Source organism: Theropithecus gelada, chromosome 10, assembly GCF_003255815.1.
Source record: "Theropithecus gelada isolate Dixy chromosome 10, Tgel_1.0, whole genome shotgun sequence".
NCBI classification, from domain to species: domain Eukaryota; kingdom Metazoa; phylum Chordata; class Mammalia; order Primates; family Cercopithecidae; genus Theropithecus; species Theropithecus gelada.
This window is the reverse complement of record NC_037678.1, coordinates 6,582,035-6,608,245: the sequence shown is the minus strand read 5'-3', so window position 1 is coordinate 6,608,245 and position 26,211 is coordinate 6,582,035. Positions and strand designations below refer to the sequence as shown.

Here is a 26,211-nt window from a genome sequence, read left to right as displayed (position 1 = left end):
CAGTGTGGTGCCTTGTTCTCTGAAGTTACCTTGGGCTAGTGTGGTTTCCTGAGGTCACTTTGGGCTGGTGTGGTCCTTCATTCCCTGAGGTCACCCTGGGCTGGTGTAGTTTCTCCCATGGTGTCTTGTTGCTTTGTCATCCCTAGGGTCCCTGAGTCCCTCTGGTGGCTGAGCACCGTGTCCTCATTCCAGCATCTGGGAGGAGCATAGGAGGTTGAAAGGGCTTACCCCTCCCTTTAAGCACCCGTCCTAGGTGTTGTACACCACTGCTCTCATCCCATTGGCCAGGACTTAATCACTTGGCCACACCTAGGTGCAAGGGAGGCTGGGAAGTAAAGCGTGGGTGGCTAGGTACTCTGCTAAAAATTAAGGATTCAATTACCATTAAAACAGGGGTTCTCAGGCCAGGCGTGTGGCTCATGCCTGTAATTCCAGCACTTCTGGAGGCCGAGGCAAGTGGATCACGAGGTCAGGAGTTCAAGACCAGCCTGGCCAAGATACAGAAACCCTGTCTCTACTAAAAATACAAAAATTAGCTGGGCGTAGTGGCGCGCGCCTGTAATCCCAGCTGCTCGGGAGACTGGGTCAGGAAAATCGCTTGAACTTGGGAGGCAGAGGTTGCAGTGAGCTGAGATTGCGCCACTGCACTCCAGCCTGGGTGGCAGAGCGAGACTCTGTCTCAGAACAAAAACAAACAAACAAAAACCAGGGGTTCTCAGAGTGTGGGCCTGGACCAGCTGTGCTACTGTCACCTGTTGGAAATGTGATGCCACCGAAGAAGGAACTCTGGGGGCGGGGATGAGGGTGAGGCCAGCGGCCTGTGGCAAATGAGCCAGCTGTGTGGTTCCGATGTGTGCTCAAGCTGGGGAACTACTGGACTAGTGAAAGGGAAGAGATAGCTGGAGACAACGTCTCCGCACCTCAGAGTCCTGGAATACTAACAGTAGTACCCGCGCGGCCCTGCAGGAAGTGGTTGTGTGCATATAACCATTAGATCCTCACAGAACCCTGGTGAAGTGTCATTATGTTTAAAAAAAAAAAATACAGGTTGAGTATCCCTTATCTGAAATGTTTGGGACCAGAAGTGTTTTGCATTTTGGATTTTTTTGGATTGTGGAATATTTGCATTGTACCTGTGAACATTCCCAACCGCTAAATCCGAAATCCAAAATGCCCCAGTGAGCATTTCCTTTAAGTGTCATGTCAGTGCTCAAAAAGTTTTGGATTTGCAATACTCAACCTGTATTTTCCAGCTAGTGAAACCAAGGCTCAGAGAGGCTTAAGTAACTTGCCCAGGGCAAACAAGTGAGCGAGACACTTCCGGTGCCCAAGACCCGACCCACTACCTGGGATGCTTTTCCAGGGGCGAGTTTTGTTGGAGGCATTTGTTTTTCGCTCTCTCCTGTCCCTGTTGTAAACATGCCCTTGTAGGTGGTCAGCTGGTCCACCTCTGCAGAGGCTCTCCACCTAGGCTGCATGTTAGGATAACATGCAGGAGCTTAGATGGCTTAGGGCAGGGAAGCTCCTCCGTGTGGACTGTGATGGTGGATCCGTGTCACTGTAACAGGCAGCAGTACGTGTGACCCCTAATGTCAACTCTGGACTTGAGTTAATAACTGGTGTGAGTATTGGTTTATCATTTGTGACAAATGAACCACACATGTGAGGTGTTAGTGTGTGTCAGAGTAAGGAGAGGTTCATGGAAACTCTGTGCTTTTTGCTTTATCTTTTTTTCCCCCCAACCCACTGTTGCTGGCCCCAATTCTTTATCTTTCTGTGCGCCTAGAGCTGCTCTAAGAAATAAAGTCCACTAAATAAAAAATTAAAAAAAAAAGAGAGAGAAAGAAAAGATGGTGCCAGGCGCGGGGGCTCATGCCTGTGATCCCAGCACTTTCAGAGGCCAAGGCGGGCAGATCACAAGGTCAGGAGTTCGAGACCAGCCTGGCCAACATGGCGAAACTCCGTCTCTACTAAACAAACAAAAAATATTAGCCGGGTGTGGCAGCAGGTGCCTGTCATCCAGCTACTCGGGAGGCTGAGGCAGGAGAATTGCTTGAAGCCGGGAGGTAGAGGTTGCGGTGAGCTGAGATCAGCCCTCTGTACTCCATCCTGGGTGATGGAACGAAGCTGCATCTCAAAAAAAAGGAAAAGACGGTACTGAGGCTCCGTCGTAGACCTGTTGGACCTGACTTCTTAGAGCAGTGCCTGGGCATCTTCATATTTTGACAGTTGCCCAGATGCATCTAGATGTCCAGCCAGGGCTGAGCACCACTACTGTGTGAAAGGCAAGAGTCACCTTTCCCTCCCATGAGAGGCCACGCACTCCTACAGAGCCCAGCCCGCTCCGCACAAGGCACCCCAGTGCCATGGTGGGTCATGAGGTGCTTGCTTCCAGCTCAGACCCAAATCACACCTGGTGCAGGGGAACACAGACGTGCCTCTTACACACAGTAACACAGTAAACAATCTCACGTTTATCTTCGAGGGTTACTGACATCCCTATTGTCATGTGAGTTCCACATTTTCATGTCAGTTGGAGTGAAACCCCAAATATTTTCAAGGACCTCTCTAATGGCAGAACAGATTCCTTTAGCAAATATTGTTTGCTTAAGTGTGCTTAAGTGAATAATGCTACTTATAGTTATCTCCTTGTAGCAAAGGTAGTTTGTTTTTTTTTTTTTTTTTTTTTTTTAGAGACAGGTTCTCGCCCTGTCATCTGGGCTAGAGTGCAGTAGCAGTCATAGCTCACTGCAAACTCCAACAGCTGGGCTCAAGTGATCTTCTCACCTCAGCCTCCCAAATAGTTGAGACTACAGGTGCTCGCCACCATATCTGGCTAATTTTTAACTTTTTTTAGAGACAGGGCCTTGGTATGTTGCTGGAGCTGGTCTTGAACTCCTGGCCTGAAAGTGATCCTCCCACCTCATCCTCCCAAAGCACTGTGATTACAGGCCTGAGTTGCCATGCGCAGCCCTGTTTATTGATATATTCTACCAGAGAAACTTGAAACATTATTTTTTGGTGTAGAGGTGTGCAATATTTTGGTTTTGTGTGGGAGCTTTCTTTTAAACATTCTCATGATGATATTATTTTCCAAAGAAGATTGTAAAATAGAATGAACCTTCAGATAGCTTTTTGTCTTTTTTAGCAATGGGAACCCAAAGTAAAATAACATCCTAGCTGTCTTATTGTTTAATATTTTTTATTTAGGTGATGATGCACTTCCAAATGGATTAGACGTTACCTTTGAAGTAACTGAATTAAGAAGATTAACTGGCAGTTATAACACCATGGTTGGAAACAATGAAGGCAGTATGGTATGCTACGGGCTTTTTATTTTCTTATGTTGGAACTTTGATTGGGAACTTTTACACTATGGCTGCATTCTAAAAGCTGATAATAGTTTCAAAATTCGGTCATTTCATTTACCTTAATCTGTTGTTATTTGTGGTTTCTCTTTAGTCACCCTGGAATTGGTGATAATATGTTTTGCGTTGTTTGATAACAATGTTAACGTCAGTAATTAGGAATGATTTGGAGAATGTTCATATTAATAGTCTCTTGTTCAAATTCCTTTAAACTGTAAATCTGTAGAACTTAATATTCTTGAGCTTCACAGGTGGCAAGGTTAGCTTGTCCCTTGCATTAATCAGGTTTGAATGCAGGATGTGAGCACTCAGCAGCCGCATGTTTTAGAGAATGAAAGTGATTACAAATGAAAGACTAGATCTGTAGTTAGCATTTTCCTTCTGTTTTTACAAAAGTCCCTTTGCTAGCATAGTCTTTATCCAGAGTTCTCATTCCTTCAATTTAGACCACTACTATGTTTTGTTTTTTTCTTTTTTGTTCCTCCTAGGTACTTGGCCTCAAGCTCCCTAATCTTCTTGGTCGTGCAGAGAAGGTGACCTTTCAGTTTTCCTATGGAACAAAAGAAACTTCATATGGCCTGTCCTTCTTCAAACCCCGGCCCGGAAACTTCGAAAGAAAGTAGGAAGCCCAGCAGATCATTGAGTACACTGGCCTGATAGAAAAGTTAAAATAGATGGCTTATTTGTGAAAAGAACCGTGACAGAATCAGCTGCCACTTCTGCAGTGACCACATGCTATAGATTTCCTCTTGAAGATGAGCCCCATGGGCATAGTGTTAAATCTGTTGATTTAAATGTGTGCAAGTTCTAATCACTGTTTCAGCTTTTAAAGCTCTATCCCATTGTCTCCTAGTTTCTCTGTAAACTTATATAAAGTTACTGGACAGTTCCCTTGGAGCTCACTGCGGGAGACGGACAGAGGAATGTCAGCTGAGTACAGTGTGAGTAGCATTTCAGTCCTTCCCTCTGGGCTTGGGGGGAAACAGGGTGCCTTTTTCATTGATTCCCAAAGGCAGCAAGAGGGCAGCGTGGAGAGCACAGGCCCTCTGCCTTCCGCACCACCTACCTCCTGGCCAGGTGCCTCTTCTCTAGCCGAGTACAGGCTGCCAGGAGCCCAAGAGTGGCTGATGCCAATGTTAGCAGCTCCTTAACCTGGTTCTGACTACCTGAGCCACCATTGGTTGTCCTTCCCCATATGTATGGAGACCGAAAGTTTCTCATAGTCAGCAGAGTTGGTCAGATCACTGGAAGGTGTCTTTTTTTTTTTTTTTTTTTTTTTGAGACAGAGGTTTACTGCTCTTGTCGCCCAGGCTGGAGTACAATGGCATGATCTCAGCTCACTGCAACCTCTACCTCCCGGATCCAAGTGATTCTCCTGTCTCAGCCTCCCAAGTAGCTGGGACTACAGGTGTGCACCACCATGTCCAGCTAATTTTTGTATGTTTACTAGAGATGCAGGTTTCATTATGTTGGCCAGTCTGGTCTCGAACTCCCGACCTCAAGTGATCTGCCCATCTCAGCCTCCCAAAGTGCTGGGATTACAGGCGTGAGTCACTGCGCCTGGTCTGGAAGGTTTCATTTTTGGTTCACACCTAAGTTTACACCTAGAAAGGTATGATTAAATACCACCATTGGAGTTCATACCATTTGGCCTTTTTGGGGCTTTATGATAACCTGCTCTTTTTTTTCCCTTCCTTTTTCCACTGTTCCTGACTCCTTTTGTTCTGGGCTTTGGTTCATGCGGAGAGCCCTGAGATAGAATACTACGTAAGAGTCAGTCCCCACCTGTGGTCTTCAGACCAGCAGCACAGGCCTCAGCCGTGGGCTTGCTAGAAACGCACATTCACGGGTCCCACCTTGAGCTGCCAAGTCCGACTCACAGGGCGTGGGGCCCGGGAAGCTTTGAGCCTGCTCTCCTTCCAAGAACCCACACAGAAGCCCTGGGGGCGATCGCCCGAGCTTGGACTCCCCCGTCTCCCTTAGGGCTGTGCGACCTCAGGCAGATGACTCGTCTGTGAAATGAAGGACAGGAGCGCACAGCCCTAGGCTGTTGTGAGGCTTGGACGAGAGGTGTGGCAAAGCTCCCGATGCGGCCCGTGGTGCAGTGTAGGTGCTTGAGGTGCGTTAGTGCCCTGCGCCTCTGGTCCTTGCAGACCAAGGCCATGAGAACTCGGAGCATGCGGAGGCGGGCCAGGTAGACGCCAGGTTCCAGATGGAGATGGGAGAAGCTGGGCACATTTGCAGCTTCATTTCCTTCTCTCCAGATTTTCTTGTCTGGAAGGGAACAGCCCTCAGACACCCTTCTGTTTCGATACTGTCATTAGATGCCCTCTGGTGGGGCCATGGAGGGGACGTCCGGGGCACACGCCGCTCTCCGCAGCCCGCCGTGCTCCCGCAGGTCTCCATGTGCCTGTGTGCGCCCGCAGTGCTCAGGCTCCTGGGAGCTTAGCCACCCTTCTCCCTGGTGTCGTGCGTCATCTCTTTCTAAGCCTTTTTAAAGAGCAGATTTTTAGGAGAGTAGAAATACCTTATTTTTTCACAAAAATAGCAGAGATGAAAGACACCAAAGTGTAGTCTCGGCCCTGGGGTGCGTGCAGGTAGAGCGGAGGAGGAAAGGGGAGGGCAGAGACCTTGTCACCGGCCGCCCTGAAACTGAGCTCCTGGAGGTACGGACCAGATCATACTGAGTGGTATTCTTGGGGCCCATGTCAGGCCTTCTAAGGAATGAAGAAATGATTTAGGAAGCTCTGCACCTCTCACAGGCATTTGGGAAAGTACCTGAATCCTAGGTGGCCCTAAGTGTAGAGATGGTGGCTGTGCAGGCTGCCCCTCCTGTACCAGCTCCCCAGTGCCTGGCACGGTGTCCTGTGGCTGCTGAGGTGGGTGCCTCTCACCATGAGGGCGGGATAGAGGCCCCACTCACCCAGTGGCCTGGAGTTCAATTGCAAGCCTGAGGGCTAGAGAGTGCCCAGCATGGGATGCCCCCTGGGGAGTGTGGGGTGGCCTGGCTTCCTCGTAAGAGTTAAATCACTGTCCCACCACTTCTCAAAGCCACCGAACATCGTTCACTGTTCAGAAAACATTTCTCCGAGACAGAAATCTAAGATGAGCTGTCCTGGCGTCAGGAAAGAGAGTATCAGGCTGGGAAGCAGGTCCCACCTGCTTGGACCCCAGAATTCACCTGGCTCAGGCCTCTGCTGCAGGAAGGATCCTCTTGCCTCCCACATAACTCTTTTCTCTGCCGCCTTCTCCCTGGGCTTGTGCAAGTCACTGGGTTGCGAGGGCTGGCTTCAGATAGGTTCGGGTGGACAGGTGGGGTGTGTGCCATCAGATTGTCTTAGATGTCTTACCCCTTACAAAGAAGCGGGAAAGAGACAGTGCCTGTCGATGAAACAGCTGCCTGCAGCCCTCAGACCAGCCCTGTCCCCCACCTGGGGTACAGTCCTGCTACTTAGAGCAGTACTGCTTTTGGTTCCGTTCACAACTTTCCCCCTTTCTTCCTTTGCCCTTCTTCCCTCTGGTTTTCTCTTCCCCTTCTCTTCTTCCCCTTCTCCCTCTCTCATCATTTAAAAAAAAATTATTTTAGGTATTTAGTTCATTGTTTCATGATGCCTCATTTCAAAAAATGATTTGCAACAACTTCCTAAATACATGTGGTCCGAAAAGATGTCTAATTTCTGTGTTGCAGTTTCCCATATGGAAGACCAGCCATACCGTCAAGTGGGAAGGCGTGTGGCGAGAACTAGGCTGCCTCTCCAGGACGGCGTCATTTGCTGTTCGAAAAGAAAGTGGACATTCACTGAAATCATCTCTTTCGGTAACAGTGTCTCTTAGTTGGAGTAAATAGTTTTGTTGATGGAACCATGCTATGCATTGGAAAAACAGTCTTTGCCAATATCGGGGCTGATTGAGAAGCGTCGCCCAGATGGGGTGTCCACAGTGGCGGCCCCTGCTCCCTGAGGGCTTGTGGTGTCCTGCCTTGTGTTGTCCTTTCCAAATAATGTCAGTGGTAACAGGAAGAGGTGTGCTTCAGAGCTGACTGTGGAATTTCAGCTTTCAAAAAGGAGGAACCTGGTTGAGCTGACTGAGGCCAGGGCGTCGAGCTCCTTGAGAGAATGAACCCAGTGGCGGGTGTTCAACGAACCCAGTGGCGGGTGTTCAATGAACCCAGTGGCGGGTGTTCAATGAACCCAGTGGCGGGTGTTCAACGAACCCAGTGGCGGGTGTTCATCTCCACGTAGTGAGCAGGAGTCGTTTATTCAGTTGAAGCTCAAGTCTCAGCGTGGACGTCTCGGTGTCCTCCTATGTAAGATAGGGATGGTCACCCTCACTTCCTCCAAGGGCTCTGTGAACATGGAATGACGTGATAGTTGTAGAGTGCTAGCCTGGTGGCCCGCGTGCTGTGAGTGCTAACAGTTATCTGATAGAACTGCTGGAAGTGAAAATACCCCACTTCAAATTTCTTTCAGCACGCCATGGTCATCGATTCTCGGAATTCTTCCATCTTACCAAGAAGAGGTGCTTTGCTGAAAGTTAACCAGGTAGTGTTGTTTCACCTGTGACCCCGCAGGGGGAGGGGAGCCAGCTTTGGACAGTAAAGTCCCGGTGGGCTGGGTGGCCCTGAGGGTGGGCGGTCCCACAGAGTCATCGCACGTGCAGTATCACTTGTGAGGGTCGCCAGCTCCACTCTCAGGGCTTCGAGCCCGGGAATTGTTCCCTATGCCCTACAGTTCAGTCTTGTGCCTTCACAGAACCCAAGGTGGGGGTAAGGCTGTGGCATTCTTGATGAGAGTCTGTAATAGGCCAGGAGGAGGGCTGTGGCTTGGTGTTACCCGGGAGAGAGTGCTCGAAGGCAGGGATCATCCCTCAACGGCTACAGAGCAGGTGCATCGTGGCAGCAGGAGGTGCTGGAGGAATGGTCTTCACCACCTTAGAGGAGTTTGCTTCTCTGCTGGTGTTGGAGGCAGGCTGTTAGTCCGTCTTTGGGTTACCCTCTTGTTGGAGGCGGGGGCATAGTTCTTTACCATAAGGTACCTACAAGGTGCAGGCACAGTGAAGAGCCCACCTTGGTGGCTTGAGAGTGAGGGCAGCGGGGGCTGCACTGAACCTTGAGGCTTCCCCAAGCAGCTACCCTCGCTCTGGCCAGTGGTAGTTAGGTGTTGTCAAGCAGGGCAAAAGCCCAGGGGTGCTGACCTTCAGTTTCAGAGGAGCAACTAGAAATCAGGTTTTTATACAAAATAGCTCACATTGTGAAAGGTCAGCTGAGTTTTTCCCCTAACGCTGATGAAGCCAACGAGCCAAGCCGCCCGTGCTGAGCTCTGTGTTCAGACACTTGGGTTGCCAGTGCTCCCCGCACACAGCCAAGGGGCGGCCTCGGCACCGCTTGGATCTGCGGATCCTCCATCCCAGTCTGTCCGCTGTTGCTGTCTGCAACAATTAGGATGTGGCTTCTGGGGGACAGAACTTTCTGTTGCCTTTTAAAAAAATACAAAACAGCAAAATTAAATCCTGATGCAAAAACATGGTTCTGTAGCTCCTGTAATAAGTCCGTTCGCTGCCTTCGACCTGAGCGCTCTTTCCCTGCAGGAACTGGCAGGCTACACTGGCGGGGATGTGAGCTTCATCAAAGAAGATTTTGAACTTCAGTTGAACAAGCAACTCATATTTGATTCGGTGAGTATCTAATGGATGCTGGCACCTGCACTGTCAGCCCTTACTTTGGGGATCTTACCACAGAATCTTAGCTCCTGAATATCTAAAGCACAGAGTGGAAGCCTGAGCGGTGATGCCTAACCTTTGATGTTTCCAGTTTAGCCAGATTTGCAGGCAGTCTGGGGAGAAGCGATAATTGTTTTCTTTTAAAAGTAACCTCTGATGGATGGCTGGGTGTGTTGGCTCATGCCTGTAATCCGAGCACTTTGGGAGGCTGAGGCGGGCAGATCATGAGGTCAGGAGATTGAGACCATCCTGGCTAACATGGTGAAACCCCGTCTCTACTAAAAATAAAAAAAATTAACTGGGCATAGTCCCAGCTACTTGGGAGGCTGAGGCAGAATGGTGTGAACCCCGGAGGCAGAGCTTGCAGTGAGCCGAGATCGCGCCACTGCACTCTAGCCTGGGTGACAGAGCGAGACTCCTCAAAAAAAAAAAATAAATAAAAAGTAACCTCTGCTAATCATTACACATAGGACCGTGAGAGAGCCCTTCACCATTTATCATCTCAGGGCCTCGGAGGAGGGGTGACTGGAGGACAAAGGGGTGTCTCTTGCCCTTGAAATGCTGTTCCATGGACCTTTTGAGTCTTCACTTTGCTGGGTCTACAGGGCTCTGGGTGCTTTCAGAAATTTTTTTAGTATTATTATTTTTTAATCTTTAGTCCTATTGGGTCACTTTCTTCTGATTCACTCAGGAGTGAGGAGTAAGTGACTGGATTCTGGTCTTGCCAGAGGAGCCCCAGGCTGGGAGGACACCTGGCATGTTTCTCACGTCTTCCCAGTGCCCAGTGGCTGGGGGCAGCTCTGCCCTGCCGTTGCTGCCTGTGTCCTTATCTTCCTTAAAACTTGGGGGCAAGGATTGAGTTTTAATGAAATGGTGCCTGCGACTGTTTCTAGAGAGCTCATTATAAAATAATTTGTTACTGCCCCAGTTCAGCCCTTGACTGTGCACTTTGAGCTTGGCTCCTTCTTCCTCTGCCCCTGCCACTTCAGAGGCCACCACAGACCTCCTTGCTGTCCGGCGCGGTGAGCCCATGTCGATCCCTTCTGCGGCACTGGATGCTGTCGCCTGCTCGCCTGTTCTCACTTTCTCTCTCTTGTTTTCTTGACTCATCATTGCTGTGCTCTCCCACTCCCCACTTTTCTCTTCTCAGGACCCTTTCTGCCTCATAGGCATGGCTTGCCCCTAGATCCCTGTAGCCAGCTCCCCACCCTGCTCCTCTCCAGGACGGTCTCCTCCAGCTCTGTGGCTGCAGCTGCCGCCTGTGCGCAGCAACTCTGGTTCTCCTGCTCTCCTTCCTGGGCCCAGACTCAAGTGCTCCTGGCTGTCTCAACCCCTGCCTTACAGACACCTCACATCAACAGAGCTCATTGCCTTCTCCCCAGATCTGTACCCACGCCTGGGCTCTCCATCCACTGACGCGCACAGTGCACCCGGCTGCCCTTGACCTTAACTCCCTATCTGCTCTCAGTCCTCCCCTGAGCCACCTGCCACCCACTGGGCCCCGCCTCTCCTCCCCTCAGCACTGCCCATCCGCACTGAACCGAGGTCACGTTCTGAGTCGTCTCTGCTCCTGTCCCACTCCCTGCCTTCCCCTTCCCCTTTTCTACACTGCGGACATGTTAGTGTTTCTGAAACACAATCCTTACCGTACCGCTTTCCTACACAAACGGCTTGTGCTGTTAGGGTGCCTGTAGCCCTTGATCCTTCATCACTGTGCGTGTCTTATGCTTCCACTCTGTCGAAATACTTTTTGTTTCCCAGAAGGCCTTGGCTTGCTCTGACTCCCAGGCACTTGTATTTACTCTGTCTGCCGCTGGCCGTAACTCTCTTTTATTCAGATGTTCCCTTGGCCTCCCACTCCCTGCCTTTAAGACTTTGGTATAGCTGTGTCTCTTGCAAGCCTTCTTTAACCTCCCAGTTGGAAGTGGGGGCTCCTCCACTATGCCCGTAGCTCTTGTGCTTATCCTGTGGTAGTGCCCATCCATCCACCCACCCATTTACCCATCCGTCCATCCATCCATCCATCCATCCATCCATCCATCCACTCACCCACCCACCTATCCATCCATCCATCCAACCATCTATCCACCCACCCATTTATCCATCCATCCACCCACCCACCCACCCACACACCTATCCATCCATCCATCCATCCATCCACCCACCCATTTATCCATGCATCCATCCATCCATCCATCCATCCACCCATCCACCCACCCACCCATCCACTCATCCATCCATCTATCCATCCATTCGTCCATCCATCCATCCATCCATCCACTCACCCATCCATCCATCCATCCATCCATCCATCCATCCATCCATCCATCCATCCACTCACCCACCCACCTATCCATCCATCCATCCATCCACTCATCTGTCCATCTATCCATCCATTCATTCATCCATCCATTCACCCACCCACCCATCCACCCATCCAACACATGTATGCTGGCTGCCAGGCACTGCCCAGACACTAAGAATATATCAGTGAACAAAACCCAATTCCTGCTCTCAAGGAACTTCCATTCTTGAGCAGGGAAACCTATAAGCTAATATCTTTGTATATAATTGAGGACGTGGTGACAAGTGTTGTGAAGAAAAATAAGGCAGAATTAAGCGGTAGAAAGTGACCAGAAGGGGATGCCGTCTAGTTAGGATGGTCAGGGAGGGTGGCTAGTAAGGCAACCCCTGAGCACAGCCCAGAGCACGGTGAGGGAGCAGGTGTGGGACAGTGGGACACCTGGGGCGGGAGCACGAATTCCAAGAGCAGTAGTAGCAGGAGGGCTTTGGAGGCCAGGTGTGGGCTCTTGCTTCCACTCTACATGAGAGGGAAGCCCTGGAGCCTTCTGAGCAGAGTCCGGACACCGGGCTGAGAAGAAAATGCCAGCTGCTGTGGGGACAGAAGCTTGTCCTTCCTACAGAAACTTCTGAGAAAGCCATTTCTGAGCAGCTTAGAGGGACGTAGGCATTTGCAATGCAGACAGCACATGAGGCTTGGCCAGCCACCTGAAAACATAGGGTGCAGGGGAGCAGGAGAGCCTCCACCTGGTTGAGGACATTGTTGAGAAGGTTTTGTGGCGTGAAGATGAGACTGGCTACTGCCTCCTGCCCTGTGAGAGACAGGGCTCTGTCCCTGAGAGTGGGGCTGGGAGCACGTCTCTGCATTGGGGGAGCCTTGCTGCCGGTACCTTCTTTCAGCCTAAAATGCTGTGTGCCTTGAATCCTGTCACATTTTGAGGCCACAGCAAAGAGGCCTGAGCAGGTGCAGGGGGCCTGGCTCCGTCCTCTGTGAGGCCTTGGCTCATGCTTCTGGGCGTCACTTCCCATCACAGAGCAGGGGCCTGCCCTGTGTCTGAATGGAAGCCAGGCCCTGCTCGCCTTTGGTGTGTCTTGATTTGGACTTTGGAATTACATGTTTTGATAGAATCCACATGGCCCTTCGAAGTGTAGCTCTGCAACAGAACAAGCCAGGTGTTCTCCTGCGGCCCTTGCACCCTGGCACGGAGCTCTGCACGCCACGGGCGTTCCGTGTGTGGCCAGTTTGCTAGTTGCTGATGTTCCCTGGAGTGAAAGGAATGCTGGGAGAAAACAGCCGTTTGTCTCTATTTGAACAGGTTTTTTCGGCGTCTCTCTGGGGTGGGATGTTGGTGCCCATTGGTGATAAGCCATCAAGTATTGCTGATAGGTGAGTACTCATCAATGAATGGATAATTTGCACATATTTTCCTTTGGATCTTTTCGGTTGTTTTTTATAAGATATTTTAAGGCCGGGCGCGGTGGCTCAAACCTGTAATCCCAGCACTTTGGGAGGCCGAGGCGGGTGGATCACGAGGTCAGGAGATCGAGACTACCCTGGCTAACATGGTGAAACCCCGTCTCTACTAAAAATACAAAAAACTAGCCGGGCGTGGTGGCGGGCGCCTGTAGTCTCAGCTACTTGGGAGGCTGAGGCGGGAGAATGGCGTGAACCCGGGAGGCGGAGCTTGCAGTGAGCCGAGATCACGCCACTGCACTCCAGCCTGGGAGACACAGTGAGACTCCGTCTCAAAAAAATAAATAAATAAATAAAATAAGATATTTTAGAGAAGTTAGGAGAGCATAGTATTTCAAATTTTACTTTAGTATTTATATTTAAGCTAATTTCAAAGTATCAACTATACCTCATACTTAATATTTTTTGCTTTTGTTGGGGAAGTTACTTTATTATATTAAAAAATGTATTGTTCCCTTTTGATTGTGAAGGAACACAGTTCATACTCATTGCAGAAATGCAAAAATGGGGAAACACTTAAAGAAATTAGAGAAATCACTCACCAAGTGATGAGAAATTCTTTAGAAGCAGCATTGTAGTGGCCTATGTTTCATTATTTGCATATACCATAACTTTTTAGCCTACCGTGTATTTTTTGATATTTCATTTGTTTCTAATTTGTGATTTTTATAAATAACACTGAATAATAGCTTTTAAGATAATTTGTTGTTTATTTTATTTTTGTGGAATTACTCTCTCAAAGTAGAACTCGTAGTATTGCTGGGTGCTGCTTTTAGGAAGCTCACAGCAATTTATGCCCCTGCCAGCAGGGTGTGAACTTGTACTTGTTGCTTCGAAATACTAATCATTGTCCTCTAGGGCGAAAACCTTTTTTTTCAACCCTGCATTAGTTAAAATGTACTGGTACAGCCTTTTTGGATGGTGGTTTGGAGGTAGAACAATTTTAGATTTATAAACTCCGGATCCTAACAGTTTCACAAAACTCCATGAATCTAATTGACAAAAGTACTTTTCTAGGTGTGTAAAGATTTATGTGTAGAAGGATGTCCACTGTAGCGTGGCTGATAAGTAGCAAAGAATTTGAAACTGCCTTATGTAAGTTCCCCAGTAGGGAAATGATGACATTCTAGCACAACCATTCCAGATCTATGTAGTTATTAAAAATAAGGAGATATGTGTTCATAAGTTGAAATTTTGCACATGAATATGTTTAGTGGATCCCTTTGCAGGGTGCATGCAGGTGTAGCACCAAGGGCCTGGGAAGCCAGCCACCAAAACAGTGACGGTGGGCACCCCAGAGCCTGGGGCACCCTGGAGCCCGGGATGCAGCAGGCAGAACCGTTTCACTCATTATGTTATGTGCATCGTGGATCATTTGAATTCAATGTGTGATTTATCATTTCTTTTTTATTTTATTTATATATATTTTTTGAGACAGAGTCTTGCTCTGTCGCCCACGCGGGAGTGCAGTGGTACGATCTCAACTTACTACAACCTCCGCCTCCCGGGTTCAAGCTATTCTCCTGCCCCAGCCTCCCAAGTAGCTGGAACTCTAGGCACCCGGCGCCATGCCCAGCTAATTTTTGTATTTTTAGTAGAGACGAGGTTTTACCATATTGGCTAGGCTGGTCTCTAACCCCTGACCTCAGGTGATCTGCCTACCTCAGCCTCCCAAAATGCTGGGATTACAGGTGCGAGCCACCACGCCTGGCCTGATTTATCATTTCTTTAAAAATGAAGCTTGCTGTTTGTTTTTGCAATTCATGTTGATGGGGTATTCAGAAAAGCCTTGCTTATAAATCCCAAGTAGTAAAAACACATTTATAGGTTTTAAAACTCAAATTAAGATGAAAAAATTCATAAAGGCTTTTATGTGGTAGGAAAACCAGAAAAGGCCCTGCCCTGTTCCCTTTGTGCTGTTTCAGACCTGCGGGGTGTTCTTAGCCTCCCGCGGCCTCAAGGGTCAGAGGGCTCTGAGGGCATCTGCTGGCGTTGTGTCCTTGGCTGCCTCTTGGCTGGAAAGATTACACAGAATTTCTATTGTCATTTAAATTCGTTTTTTAGTAATTATCATGATCTAAAATCGGGTTCTAATATGCTGTTCAATTTTTCAGAAAGTGGATGGGTTTTTGTGTAATTAATTTTTAATTCATGCTTTTCATATTATTCAGATATGGTTGGTGAGAGTGTGATAATCCAGTTCGTTAGGGAACAAGAGGAGCTCATATTTAAAAATTATAAACCTAACAAGAATTCTTTTTTGGTCTGTTTCTAGTATTATAGCCCCCCTTTTTGTAATATTGGGATTATACTATTAAATAATTTGTATCCTGCTCTTCTTCGCTTCATATCACGCTGAGAGCCAGTAGGAGGCCCGCCGTGAAAAGGAACTGCGCCATGAATCCTCACAGACAGTGATGGTTCCTTTGTGACGGACTGTTTGCCCTGCCCCTCTCTCCTAGTGTCTTTCTTTGCGTCTTGTGTCTCACCTGCATCTCCAAAGTTTGCAGGGTCTCCTTAGGGGTTGAGATTTTTATGAAATTCTCCTGTAGTGTACACCCTCCTGGACTTTCTCAAAGGGTTTGCCTGTGAAAATGCTGTCAATAATCCAGTACCACATGTGAGTCAGACGCGTGCTTCCTGCACGGCACGTTCCGTGTGTCATGTCGTTTCTCACCTCATGACTTTCCTCTGACCCGTGCTGTTTTGTCCTAGGTTTTACCTCGGGGGACCAACCAGCGTCCGCGGATTCAGCATGCACAGCATCGGGCCACAGAGTGAAGGTCTGTCCTTGCCCGTCGTGGTGCCAAGGCTAGAAGGGCTCACATCTCACCTCGGAAGCCATGTACCTGTTATTAGCTTCCGGCAATAATAGACGTTCCTCTTTCACGGTGGTGGAATTAGCACCTACCACAGAACTTGTCATGTAGCAGGTGTAGAACATTTATTGAGATAATTGTAGGAAAATGAGAAAATATATTGAAGCAAAAACTCTATGAAGATGACCCGCAATCCTGCCCAGAGAGAACATGGATAAACATGTTGTTGTCTGTTCCCTGCAGGTTTGACATGTGCTTCCTACTCTTCCTTTTGTTTTGTTTACATATTATTATTATTTTATTTTTGAGACGGAGTCTCGCCCTGTTGCCCAGGCTGGAGTGCAATGGCATGATCTTGGCTTACTGCAAGCTCCACCTCCTGGGTTCAAACGATTCTCTGGCCTCAGCCTCCCAAGTAGCTGGGATTACAGGTGCCCACCACCATGTCCAGCTAATTTTTGTATTTTTAGTAGAGATGGGGTTTTACCATATTGTCCAGGCTGGTCTCAAACTCCTGACCTCGTGATCCACCTGCCTCTGCCTCCCAAAGTACTGGGATTATAGGAATGAGCCACCGTGCCCGGCCCCTACATATTATTATTATTATTATTTTGAGATGGAGTCTCGCTGTGTCACCTAGGCTGGAGTGCAGTGGCATGATCTCGGCTTACTGCAACCTCTGCCTCCCAGGTTCATGCGATTCTCCTGCCTCAGCCCCCTAAATAGCAGGGATTACAGGTGCCCGCCACCACACCCAGCTAACTTTTTGTGTATTTTTAGTACAGACTGGGTTTCACTATGTTGGCCAGACTGGTCTTAAACTCCTGACCTCGTGATCTGCCTGCCTTGGCCTCCCAAAGTGCTGGGATTACAGGCGTGAGCCACTGCACCCGGCCCCTACGTATTATTTTTAAACCCATTTCTCTCACCACCTCTCATAATGATATAGCAGTATATTTTTATGAGAGTAAATGCCATTTTTAACAGCTACATATTTTATATTATTGACATATTACAATTACATTTTAGTTAATAGGGTTAATTTCTTAGAGCAGTTTTAGGTTTACAGAAAAGTTGGGCAAAAAGTACAGTGTTCCTGTATAACCCACATAGCTTCCTTTCTGATTAGCACCTTGTGTTAGGATGCTTCATTGGTTAGGATTGGTGAGGCAGTGTGATACCTCATTGGTTAGGATTGGTGAGGCAGTGTGATACCTCATTGGTTAGGATTGGTGAGGCAGTGTGATACCTTATTGGTTAGGATTGGCGAAGCAATACGATACCTTAGTAACTCAAGGCCGCAGTTTACATGAGGGTTCACTCTTAGTGTTATACCTTCTGTGGGCTTTGACAAATGCATGATGTCCTGCGTTCACCATTCCGGGATCACACAAAGTGGCTTCACCGCCCTAAAAATCCTGGGCTCCCTTCATCCCTCCCACCAGACCACCGGAACCGACAGGTCTTGGAACCGTCCATGGAGTTTTGCCCTTTGCAGACAGTTTGGGAGTTGGGATCATACAGTTTGTAGCCTTTGCAAGTTGTCTTCTTTTCCGTAGTAATATGCACTTAAGGTCCCTCCATGTCTTTCTGGGACCCGATAGCTTGTTTCTTCTTATTGCTGAATAATATTCCTTTGTCTGGAGGTATCACAATTTGTTTATCCATTCAGCTGCCGAAGGACAGCTTGGTTGCTTCTAGTGCTTGGCAGTGATGAGTAAAGCTTCTAGAAACGTGTGTGCAGGTTGTTGTGGGCAGCTTCTCCGGACAAAGGTTGTCACATCAGCTGGGTAAACGCCGGGCAGTGCAGTTGTTCAGTCACACGTTAAGAGCATGCCTCCCCTTCGTAAGGAGCTGCCAGGCGAGCTTCCAGAGTGGCCAAGCCCTTTTGCATTTCCCCCGTGAGGAATGAGAGAGAGAAAGTTTATCATCTTAATGGCTGCGTGTTTTGTCTTATGACACACTATTATCTTTTTAAAGACCAAACCCCAAGCTTTGGACATTGAGTTTGTATGTTTTTTTCTTTTTTTTTTTTTTGAGATGGAGTCTCACTTTGTCGCCCAGGCTAGAGTTCAGTGGCGGGATCTCGGCTCACTGCAAGCTCTGCCTCCCAGGTTCAAGCAATTCTCCTGCTTCAGCCTCCTGAGTAGCTGGGACTACAGGTGCCCGCCACCATGCCCGGCTAATTTTTTTGTATTTTTTTAGTAGAGACGGGGTTTCACCATGTTGGCGAGGCTGGTCTCAAACTCCTGACCTCGTGATTTGCCCACCTTGGCCTGCCAAAGTGCTGGGATTACAGGCGTGAGCCACCATACCTGGCCAAGTTTTACATTAATATGAAATTCTAGATGTGAAGTTGCCAGATCCAAGGATTTTTAGTGTTTTTAGGGCTTTATTGTGCTTTCTGGGAAGGCTGTCTCATTTACACCCCTGGAACTGTCTCTGACATGCAATATCCGTCGAGGTATCTCCACATGCTATGGAAACTTTAAAACACCATTCCACTTTTAAACATTCTCCCCTGATTTTCTTAAATTTTTTTTTTTTTTTTTTGAGAGGGAGTCTCGCCCTATCGCCTAGGCTGGAATGCAGTGGTGCAATCTCGGCTCACTGCAACCTCTACCTCCCAGGTTCAAGCGATTCCTCCTGCCTCAACCTTCCAAGTAGCTAAATTAACCAGCCACCACGCCTGGCTAATTTTTGTATTTTTGAATAGAGACGGGGTTTCACCATGTTGGCCAGGCTGGTCTTGAACTCCTGACTTCAGGTGATCCGCCCGCCTCGGCCTCCCGAAATGCTGGGATTAGAGACCTGAACCACTGCGCCTGGGATTTGTTAAAATTTTCAACACCTTTGTTGCTTCCATTTTTATGTCATTATATGCAATGACTGCACTCAGCATGCATTTTTGTCCAAAGTATAGATTATTTCTTTTCACTTGTATTTAGAGTGTTTCATTAGAGTGTAATTTTTAAGAAAAGGAACCTAAGTTTTTGATGGTTTTATTTCATTTGTTTTATTATAAGCAAGTGTGATATGCCGAGTCTGTGAGAGCTGAGCCTTTACCTACCTGAGAAGTAAAGCACGCTGGTGTTCCACTCACCACCTCCATGCAGTTGGCCACACTCTGTGGGCAAGGATGTAAATTGCTATAATTTTTTTCTGAAAGCAGTTTGATGTATCAAGAGCCCTAAAATATGTATGTGCAAGAATTGTTAATAATACTATTCATGGTAGCCCCAGCTGGAAACTGGAAACCCAAATGCCCATCCACAGTGGGAAAAAGTCAGATAATTAGTGGTATGTATCTTCCACTGTAATGAGGAAGAGCAAGTTACAGCCACCGACTGAATGATGGAATGAGTAAATCTCAGAAACATGTTGGGGGGAAAAGCTGGACCCAGAGGAATGTCTCCTGGAAGATCCCGTGTATGAAGCTTGGAGGCAAGTGAGGCGGCCTTTGCTGTGAGAGGATGGGGCAGTGGCTGCATGTGGCGCAGGTGGCAGGTGGTGGTTAGCAGGGAGGGCAAGGCCTGCGTGTGGGGTGTGCTTGGTTTCTTGGTCCTGGTGCTCGCTGGGCAGGTGTGTCTCACATACAGAAATTCATTGAGCTGTACACTTAGGATGTGTATACTTTGCTATATGTATACACAATAAAAGCTTAACAAAATACATGTGTGCGCCAGGAAACTCATCATAGGTTAACGTCCATGATAAAGGAGTTAGCAACCAGTATGACAATAGAAGAGAAATAGATCATTAAATATTGGTCCACCTATGTTGTTATTCAGGCATAAAGATCCTATTTTCAAGGAAGAGAAAGCATTAGGAGAAAGTGTTTACAATATATTAAAACTGAAAAAAAGTAGGACTGGAAACTGTGTGTGTATATATATGTATAAAATGAGCCACATTTTGTTGGCTGGCTTATTTGATTTTACATTTACATTATAATCCACTGGAAGAAAGGACATTAGGATGTTAGCTGTTTATCTCTGAATGGTAGAAATTAAAATACTTTCATTTTTTTCTCTTTATGTTGATCAGATGTTCTACAATGAGTATATTTAACTTTTATGATTGGAATAAAATCAGTTATTTGAGAAAAGAGAGGAGGAGCGGTTTCTGGGAAACAATAAAACAAGGTTGTTCTCCTGTAATTTGTTCATTCTCTGTTCCCTTCAGAGCTCTAGTCTTGAAAGGGATTAAGGAGATGTTGGCATCTTTTTTTTCCTTCTTCCTCTGGATTGTGAGGAACTGAAGTCTTTAAATGAATCAACAGTTCATTCCTTGAAGTTAATCTTGAAGACCTCAGTATTTTCCCATTTCATGGTCTGTCATTTTGTATTAGAGGAGACTAAGACACTCTTATAAATGGTATTTTGCAACAAAGTATAAACCTTCGTGTTGGAGGTTTTCTGTTGCTTTATAGTTTAAAATGGAATGGACAGGAGCATGTTTAGAAATATGCAAATACATGCTCTCAGTGGATAGGCTTAAATTTTGGCCAAAGTAACGTAAATCCCAGTGGTCATGAACCGTTGAGAATCATCTCTTCTCTAGAGACACTGAGCTGGAGCGGGTCTCGCTGTGCAGTGGGCGGCAGGCGGTCTCTGCCTTTTGATTAATTGTGTGCAGCCGTCTGCACACACTGCAGAGACGCTTTCTGCATTTTGTGTCTATATTGCGGTCTCGAAAAATTGGCAAAATAATGCATTTCATTTGCAGGCGGAAGCGATTTGGTCATCTACATTTGTGGATAAAGTCATTGTCATGAAACTCACTTCTTCAAAGCATTTCACAGATCCGATGAATGACAGAGCGCATTCCTTTCTCAACGACATTGGCTTTGTTTGCCTCCTCAGTTAAATCAAGGTCCGAAACAAACCAGGAGAAAAAGAAAGATGATTTAAAATGAGGCCATCAGTATCAGGAATGAGAAGAACAGCTGCTTGCAAACTCAAGCACTGTGTGGCGTCGTGTACAGGACAGAAATCTTGCTTCTGTAAACTGTGGAAAGTTAACGCGATTTTAACCTTGCCGGACCTTGTTTTTGTTCTGCACCCCTCCCTTGCTTAGGAGACTACCTAGGTGGAGAAGCGTACTGGGCTGGCGGCCTGCACCTCTACACCCCATTACCTTTCCGGCCAGGCCAGGGTGGTTTTGGAGAACTTTTCCGAACACACTTCTTTCTCAACGCAGGAAACCTCTGCAACCTCAACTATGGTAAAACTTGGGCTATTCAAGAACCATTGTAGTACAGTTGTTTTCATGTTTAAATGCACAGTGCACAAAAAGGTGTCTTTTTTTTTTTTTTTGAGGCGGAGTCTCGCTCCATCGCCAGGCTGCAGTGCAATGGCGCAATCTCGGCTCACTGCAACCTCCACCTTCTGGGTTCAAGTGATTCTCTTGGCTCAGCCTCCCAAGTAGCTGGGACTACAGGCACATGCCACCATGCCCGGCTAATTTTTTATATTTTTAGTACAGACGAGGTTTCACCATGTTGGCCAGGATGGTCTCGATCTCTTGACCTCGTGATCCACCCCGCCTTGGATTCCCAAAGTGTTGGGATTACAGGAGTGAGCCACTGTGCCAGGCCATGTCTGTCTTTTTAGATTACATAGTCATTAAGGCTAGAGACTGTGCCATACCTGAAACAAATTCTTATAACACCTAATATAGTGCCCAGCATTAAGTGGTTGGTTGAGCGAATGAAGCATACAAGAAAAATAATCATCTAATGCCCTTACGAAAAAAATCTGTTTATTTAATACACAAGTCATGATGGCCACAGAGCTGAGTAGGATTGGGTGCCTTCCTCCGGCAGCTCAGGTCCAGAAGAGACTCCCAGCAGATGCCTGGGTGCTAGGGGTGCCTGGAAAGCTTCCTGAAAGGCATGGAAGTCTCCAAGCTGAGACTCAGAGTGGGGCTTCCCAGGTGGTCAGGAGATGGGGAAGAGTCATTCTAAGCAGAGGCAGCAGAATATGCCAGGCCCAAAGAATTGAGAGGGCGTGGCTTGTTCTGGCTGTGAGTAAGTATGGTTCCAAGTCCTCTCTTGCCTTGGGTCCTAATCTCACTTCATGCATCCTCCTTAATCTGTAGGCCTGGCTTTAAAAACAACGGCAGGGCCCAGCAGTGGGGAGCCAGGGCTTGTCTGGGAGAGCTGGGAGAGCTTGGAAGGACGGGCATGCACTGTTGCTCACATGTCTTTCTCTTGTCAGGGGAGGGCCCCAAAGCTCACATTCGTAAGCTGGCTGAGTGCATCCGCTGGTCGTACGGGGCCGGGATCGTCCTCAGGCTTGGCAACATCGCTCGGCTGGAACTTAATTACTGCATCCCCATGGGAGTACAGACGGGCGACAGGTACGTGTTGGGAATTATTTTCCACAGTCACATCCCACTCTCCAGTAATTTTATTTTGTTTTGGACATGGTTAATTTCATCAGTGACTTTTAAGCTTCAAGATTTTAAGAGAAATGAAATAGCAAAATAATGAAAACACATGTGTTTTCCCCCATTGGGTTTTTCTTCATCCAGTTTGGAGGAGCAAGTGTGAAGCGCTCCCTCCTGCCCCCTCAGGCGCTTTGAGCTTGTTGTTCCCCGGGGAGGGGGAGCCCCTGCGAGGGTCCGGCTGGAGGGATTGGCGCGTGACATGTTTCCTGTGTGCTGAAAACAGAAGGCAGTGTTCTGAATGGTTGACTTTGCAGGCCAGGGACTCTAGGAAAGTTAGGGTGAGTGAAGCTTTGTTCCTGACCACAGAGGAGTCAATCTTGAGAACCCCTGTCTCTGCAGCGGAGGAACCCACCTTCTTGGCTTTTCTCCACCCCGTATTTTATTGAGGAAAGATTCACTAAATGTTCCATGCGTGAATATGGTATAGGGCTATTTAAACAGTTATAGAAACACATTCTATTTCTTACATGCATTGTGTAAAAAGTTTTTTTTTTTGAGATGGACTCTCGTTCTGTCACCCAGGCTGGAGTGCAATGGCACGATCTTGGCTCACTGCAACCTCTGCCTCCCAGGTTCAAGTGATTCTCCTGCCTCAGCCTCCTGAGTAGTTGAGATTACAGGCATGCACCACCACGCCCGGCTAATTTTTTGTATTTTTAGTAGAGACGGGGTTTCACCATGTTGGTCAGCGTGGTGTGAAACTTCTGACCTTGTGATCTGCCCGCCTTGGCCTCCCAAAGTGCTGGGATTACGGCGTGAGGCACCATGCCCGGCATGTTTTTTTTTTTTTTTTTTTTTTGAGACTGGGTCTTTCTCTGTCACCCAGGCTGGAGTGCAGTGGCCTGATCATGGCTCACTGCAGCCTTGACCTCCTGGGCTCAAGTGATCCTCTTGCCTAAGCCTCCCAAGTAGCTGGGACTACACGCCAGGCTAATTTTTGTATTTTTTGTAGAGACAGGGTTTTACCACATTGCCCACCCAGGCTGGTCTCGAATTCCTGGGCTCAAGCCATCTGCCCGCATTGGCCTCCCAAAGTCCTGGGATTACAGGTATGAGCCACCGCACCCAGCTGCCTTGTGTACATTTTTGGAGATCCAGATGTGTTTTCATTATAGTGCATGGCCGTCAGCTCAGGCTGCCATCGCAAAATACCACGGAGTATTTACGGGTGACTTAAACCACAGATGTTCATATTCTGCCTGTGCTGGAGGTTGGGAAGTCCACGATCAGGGTGCTGGCAGATTGGTTGCTGGTGGGCTTTCTTCCCGGCTCGCAGATGGCAGCCCTGCCACTGTGTCCGCACTCGGAGGAGGAAGAGTGCAGGCCAGTGCCCCGATGCCTCTTCTTATGCTGCCGCTAATTCCAGCACGAGGGCCTCATCTTCATGACCTCGTCTGCACCTCAGCACCTCCCACAGGCCTGCCTCCGGGTATCAACACCATGCTGTCGGCGTTAGGACTTCAGCATCTGAATCTTGGGGGGACGTGAATGTTCAGTCCACAACAGTGTTCATACTGCCTCTTATTTTTGTTTATGCATTCACAGCACCCCAGCCTCTGTTTTTTCTCTTCATTTTCGTATCTACCTTTATGTTGCCACCAAATGGTGGTGCTGTTGGAGCCTTAACCCAGTTTTAAACAGGTTGTAGTTTGTGCTAGTTGAAGGAAATGCTGTATCATTTTTACTCGCCCTGTCTTCCGCACCAGCACCTAGGGGGTGGTGCTTTGTAAAGGGGAGCTGCATTCGCAAGTGTTTCTGAGCATCGCCTCTCAGGTGCAGTCTGCGTCTGTCATTCAGGTCCTTTACAGTTATTGCTTTAGTGGAATCTGCTCTTTACGCTCTTGCCAGAAGGCTGTTCAGCATCTGCTCTGCATCTGGGGACACGGCAGGGGCTGCCAGGCTGCTGCGGCTCCCTAGTGATGAGAGGGCCTTCCAGTGCCTTCAGAGATGGCGGTGGCTGCCCCCACGACCACCAGCTCCCACTCCCCTCCACGCCTCACCTGTTCTCCACACAGAGCCCGAGCTGGAAAGGGTGTAGTCACACAGGCTGCGTGCGTGTGTGCCTGGGAGCCCAGGTACCCCGGCTTGGGGCCCAGCTTGGCCACTCTGTGTGGCTGTGCGGCCCGGGGTGAGTCACGAAACCTCTCTGGGTATCCATTTTCTTGCCCAGAGGATGGTCAATAATGATGGTGACTGTTGCAGTTTGGAGAACTCGGTGAGTTACTGCAGGCGCACCGCCTGGGCCTGTGGTCGGGACGTGGTGATTTTTCCTGGGCTGCTCTGCTGCTAATACACCCGGCGTGGCCAGCCCCTCACATAAGGGTTCCTGTGGGAGGTGTTGCCCCTCCCCCTCCACATCATCTCGGTGCAGCCACCACCTGACAGGCAGTTTGTGACAAGCTGTAGATGGGATGATGTGCCCTGATTCTGGAGATTATAATAAAGTGAAAAAATGAGCACCTTTTTCTAGAGCAAGACTGTGTTATTAGATAACTCCAGGCCGTTACCGTCTTCAGCAGACCAGGCTGGTTTTGCAGGTTTCTTTCTATGAAGCCCTTATTCCCTGTGCCCACGGAGTGTTGGGCTTGCTCATTTGCATCCTTGCAGGTAGCCCCAGAGGCGCCGTGACGCTGCTGCGCCAACACCTGGCTTAAGTGGGTGGTTTTGAGTGGTTGACTTTGCAGGCCTGGGGCTCGAGGGGCGTCGGGGCCAGGGAAGCTTTCAATACCGCTCTCTGACACACGCCCTCCTGCTCTGGGACCCACCACTGTGCACGTCTCCGGCAGGGAGGGTCTGAGCAGCGCGCGCTGCCGTCACCACCATTGCAGTGCTCTTTATAGCCACTGGGGGTCAGTGTGCCCTGAGAAGTCAACGCGGCTTTTAGGCGCTCTGCTGAATTGACCCTTTCTGGAATAATTTTCATATAAAATGGTTACATTTACCTTTCAGCTTTACTTCTGTCTCTTCAGGTTAAATCTAAAAAATACGTTTCAGAGATTAATTTCAAAGTACAGTTTCTTCTGGGAGGAAGTAGCATACTAAGCACGTGACATGTAAAGACCAGGCTGTAAGGAAGCGCCTCTGCCCCCAGGCCAGGTGGCAGCTGTTCAGCAGATGTTTATTAAGGACAGTGAGCTCCGAACGGGTCAGCCCGGCACCCCGAGTGTGGAAGACATTTTCGCTCGGTGTGAGGCCCCGTTTGAAGTCGGTCATCAATATTGGAATCTCGTAAAGTTGGAGTGAGATTGCCAGGTTTAATCTTCATTTCTAAAATTAGGTGGCTGGCAGGATGGAGCATCGTGTGTGTAGAAATCATCCACAGGTTTCTCCCATAACTGAGGCGAGCACACTGTAAATAGGACTTCAGACATTCATAAAGAAGGAAACAGTTTTGAGATGTTTGCTAAATGTTATGCCACAAGTGATTTGTGGCACCACTGTGTCTGGGATCTAACAGCGTTTGTCAGTTCGTGTCTTAGGCGTTCAGTCTCTGGAGATGCAGGGCTGAATCAGGCAGGCTCGCTTGGGAGAGCAGCTCACAGTTAGCAGCGCGAAGACAAGAAAGTGGATCATCTCGGTTGTTGGGGAGGGCGCCGAGAGGGCCCCCTGGAGAAGGTACCTGAGCTGAATCTTCTTGGAGGACAGACAGCCAGGTGCTTGCAGAAGACACGCAGGGACAGTGCTCCCGGCTAACAAAGGCAGGAGCAAAGCTGTGCAGGTGTGCAGTGTCAGCGGGCGCCGGGCAGAACCGCGTCCTATGGGAACAGAAAGGGGTGTGGGGAGGCCCAGGCCCTGAGCTCTCACGCCTCTGCCTTCCAGCGCCACTGGCCTTTACCCCCTTGGCTACATGCCAGGGTCTTTGAGCTCAGGACTTCCTCTGCCTTGTTCACTGCCGAGGTCCCCATGACTAGAGCAGCACCTAGTGTTGGAAGTGAGAGCCCGGTGGAGAGGCTCCTGGCATGTGGTGGGAGATGGGGTGCAAGGCGCTGAGGGTGCTGTTGGCATGACCTTCCTAAAGACCCCGTGCTGGGTGCTTCCTGGCCTCCAGCCTCAGGTTCCAAGTTCTTCAGAAACCTTT

General features: G+C 48.5%; 1 protein-coding gene across 1 annotated transcript in view; it reads left to right on the top strand.

The window, feature by feature from the left end:
* Window positions 1-26,211, top strand: part of SAMM50 (SAMM50 sorting and assembly machinery component) — a 43,002-nt gene that overhangs the window by 14,817 nt on the left and 1,974 nt on the right. Inside the window, exons 5-14 of the mRNA XM_025398695.1 lie at window positions 3,211-3,317; window positions 3,857-3,987; window positions 4,222-4,309; window positions 7,057-7,185; window positions 7,838-7,909; window positions 8,955-9,041; window positions 12,704-12,774; window positions 15,577-15,644; window positions 20,760-20,906; window positions 21,902-22,043. Coding sequence (XP_025254480.1) covers window positions 3,211-3,317; window positions 3,857-3,987; window positions 4,222-4,309; window positions 7,057-7,185; window positions 7,838-7,909; window positions 8,955-9,041; window positions 12,704-12,774; window positions 15,577-15,644; window positions 20,760-20,906; window positions 21,902-22,043 — 1,042 coding nt within the window. The remainder of the gene's footprint in view (window positions 1-3,210; window positions 3,318-3,856; window positions 3,988-4,221; window positions 4,310-7,056; window positions 7,186-7,837; window positions 7,910-8,954; window positions 9,042-12,703; window positions 12,775-15,576; window positions 15,645-20,759; window positions 20,907-21,901; window positions 22,044-26,211) is intronic.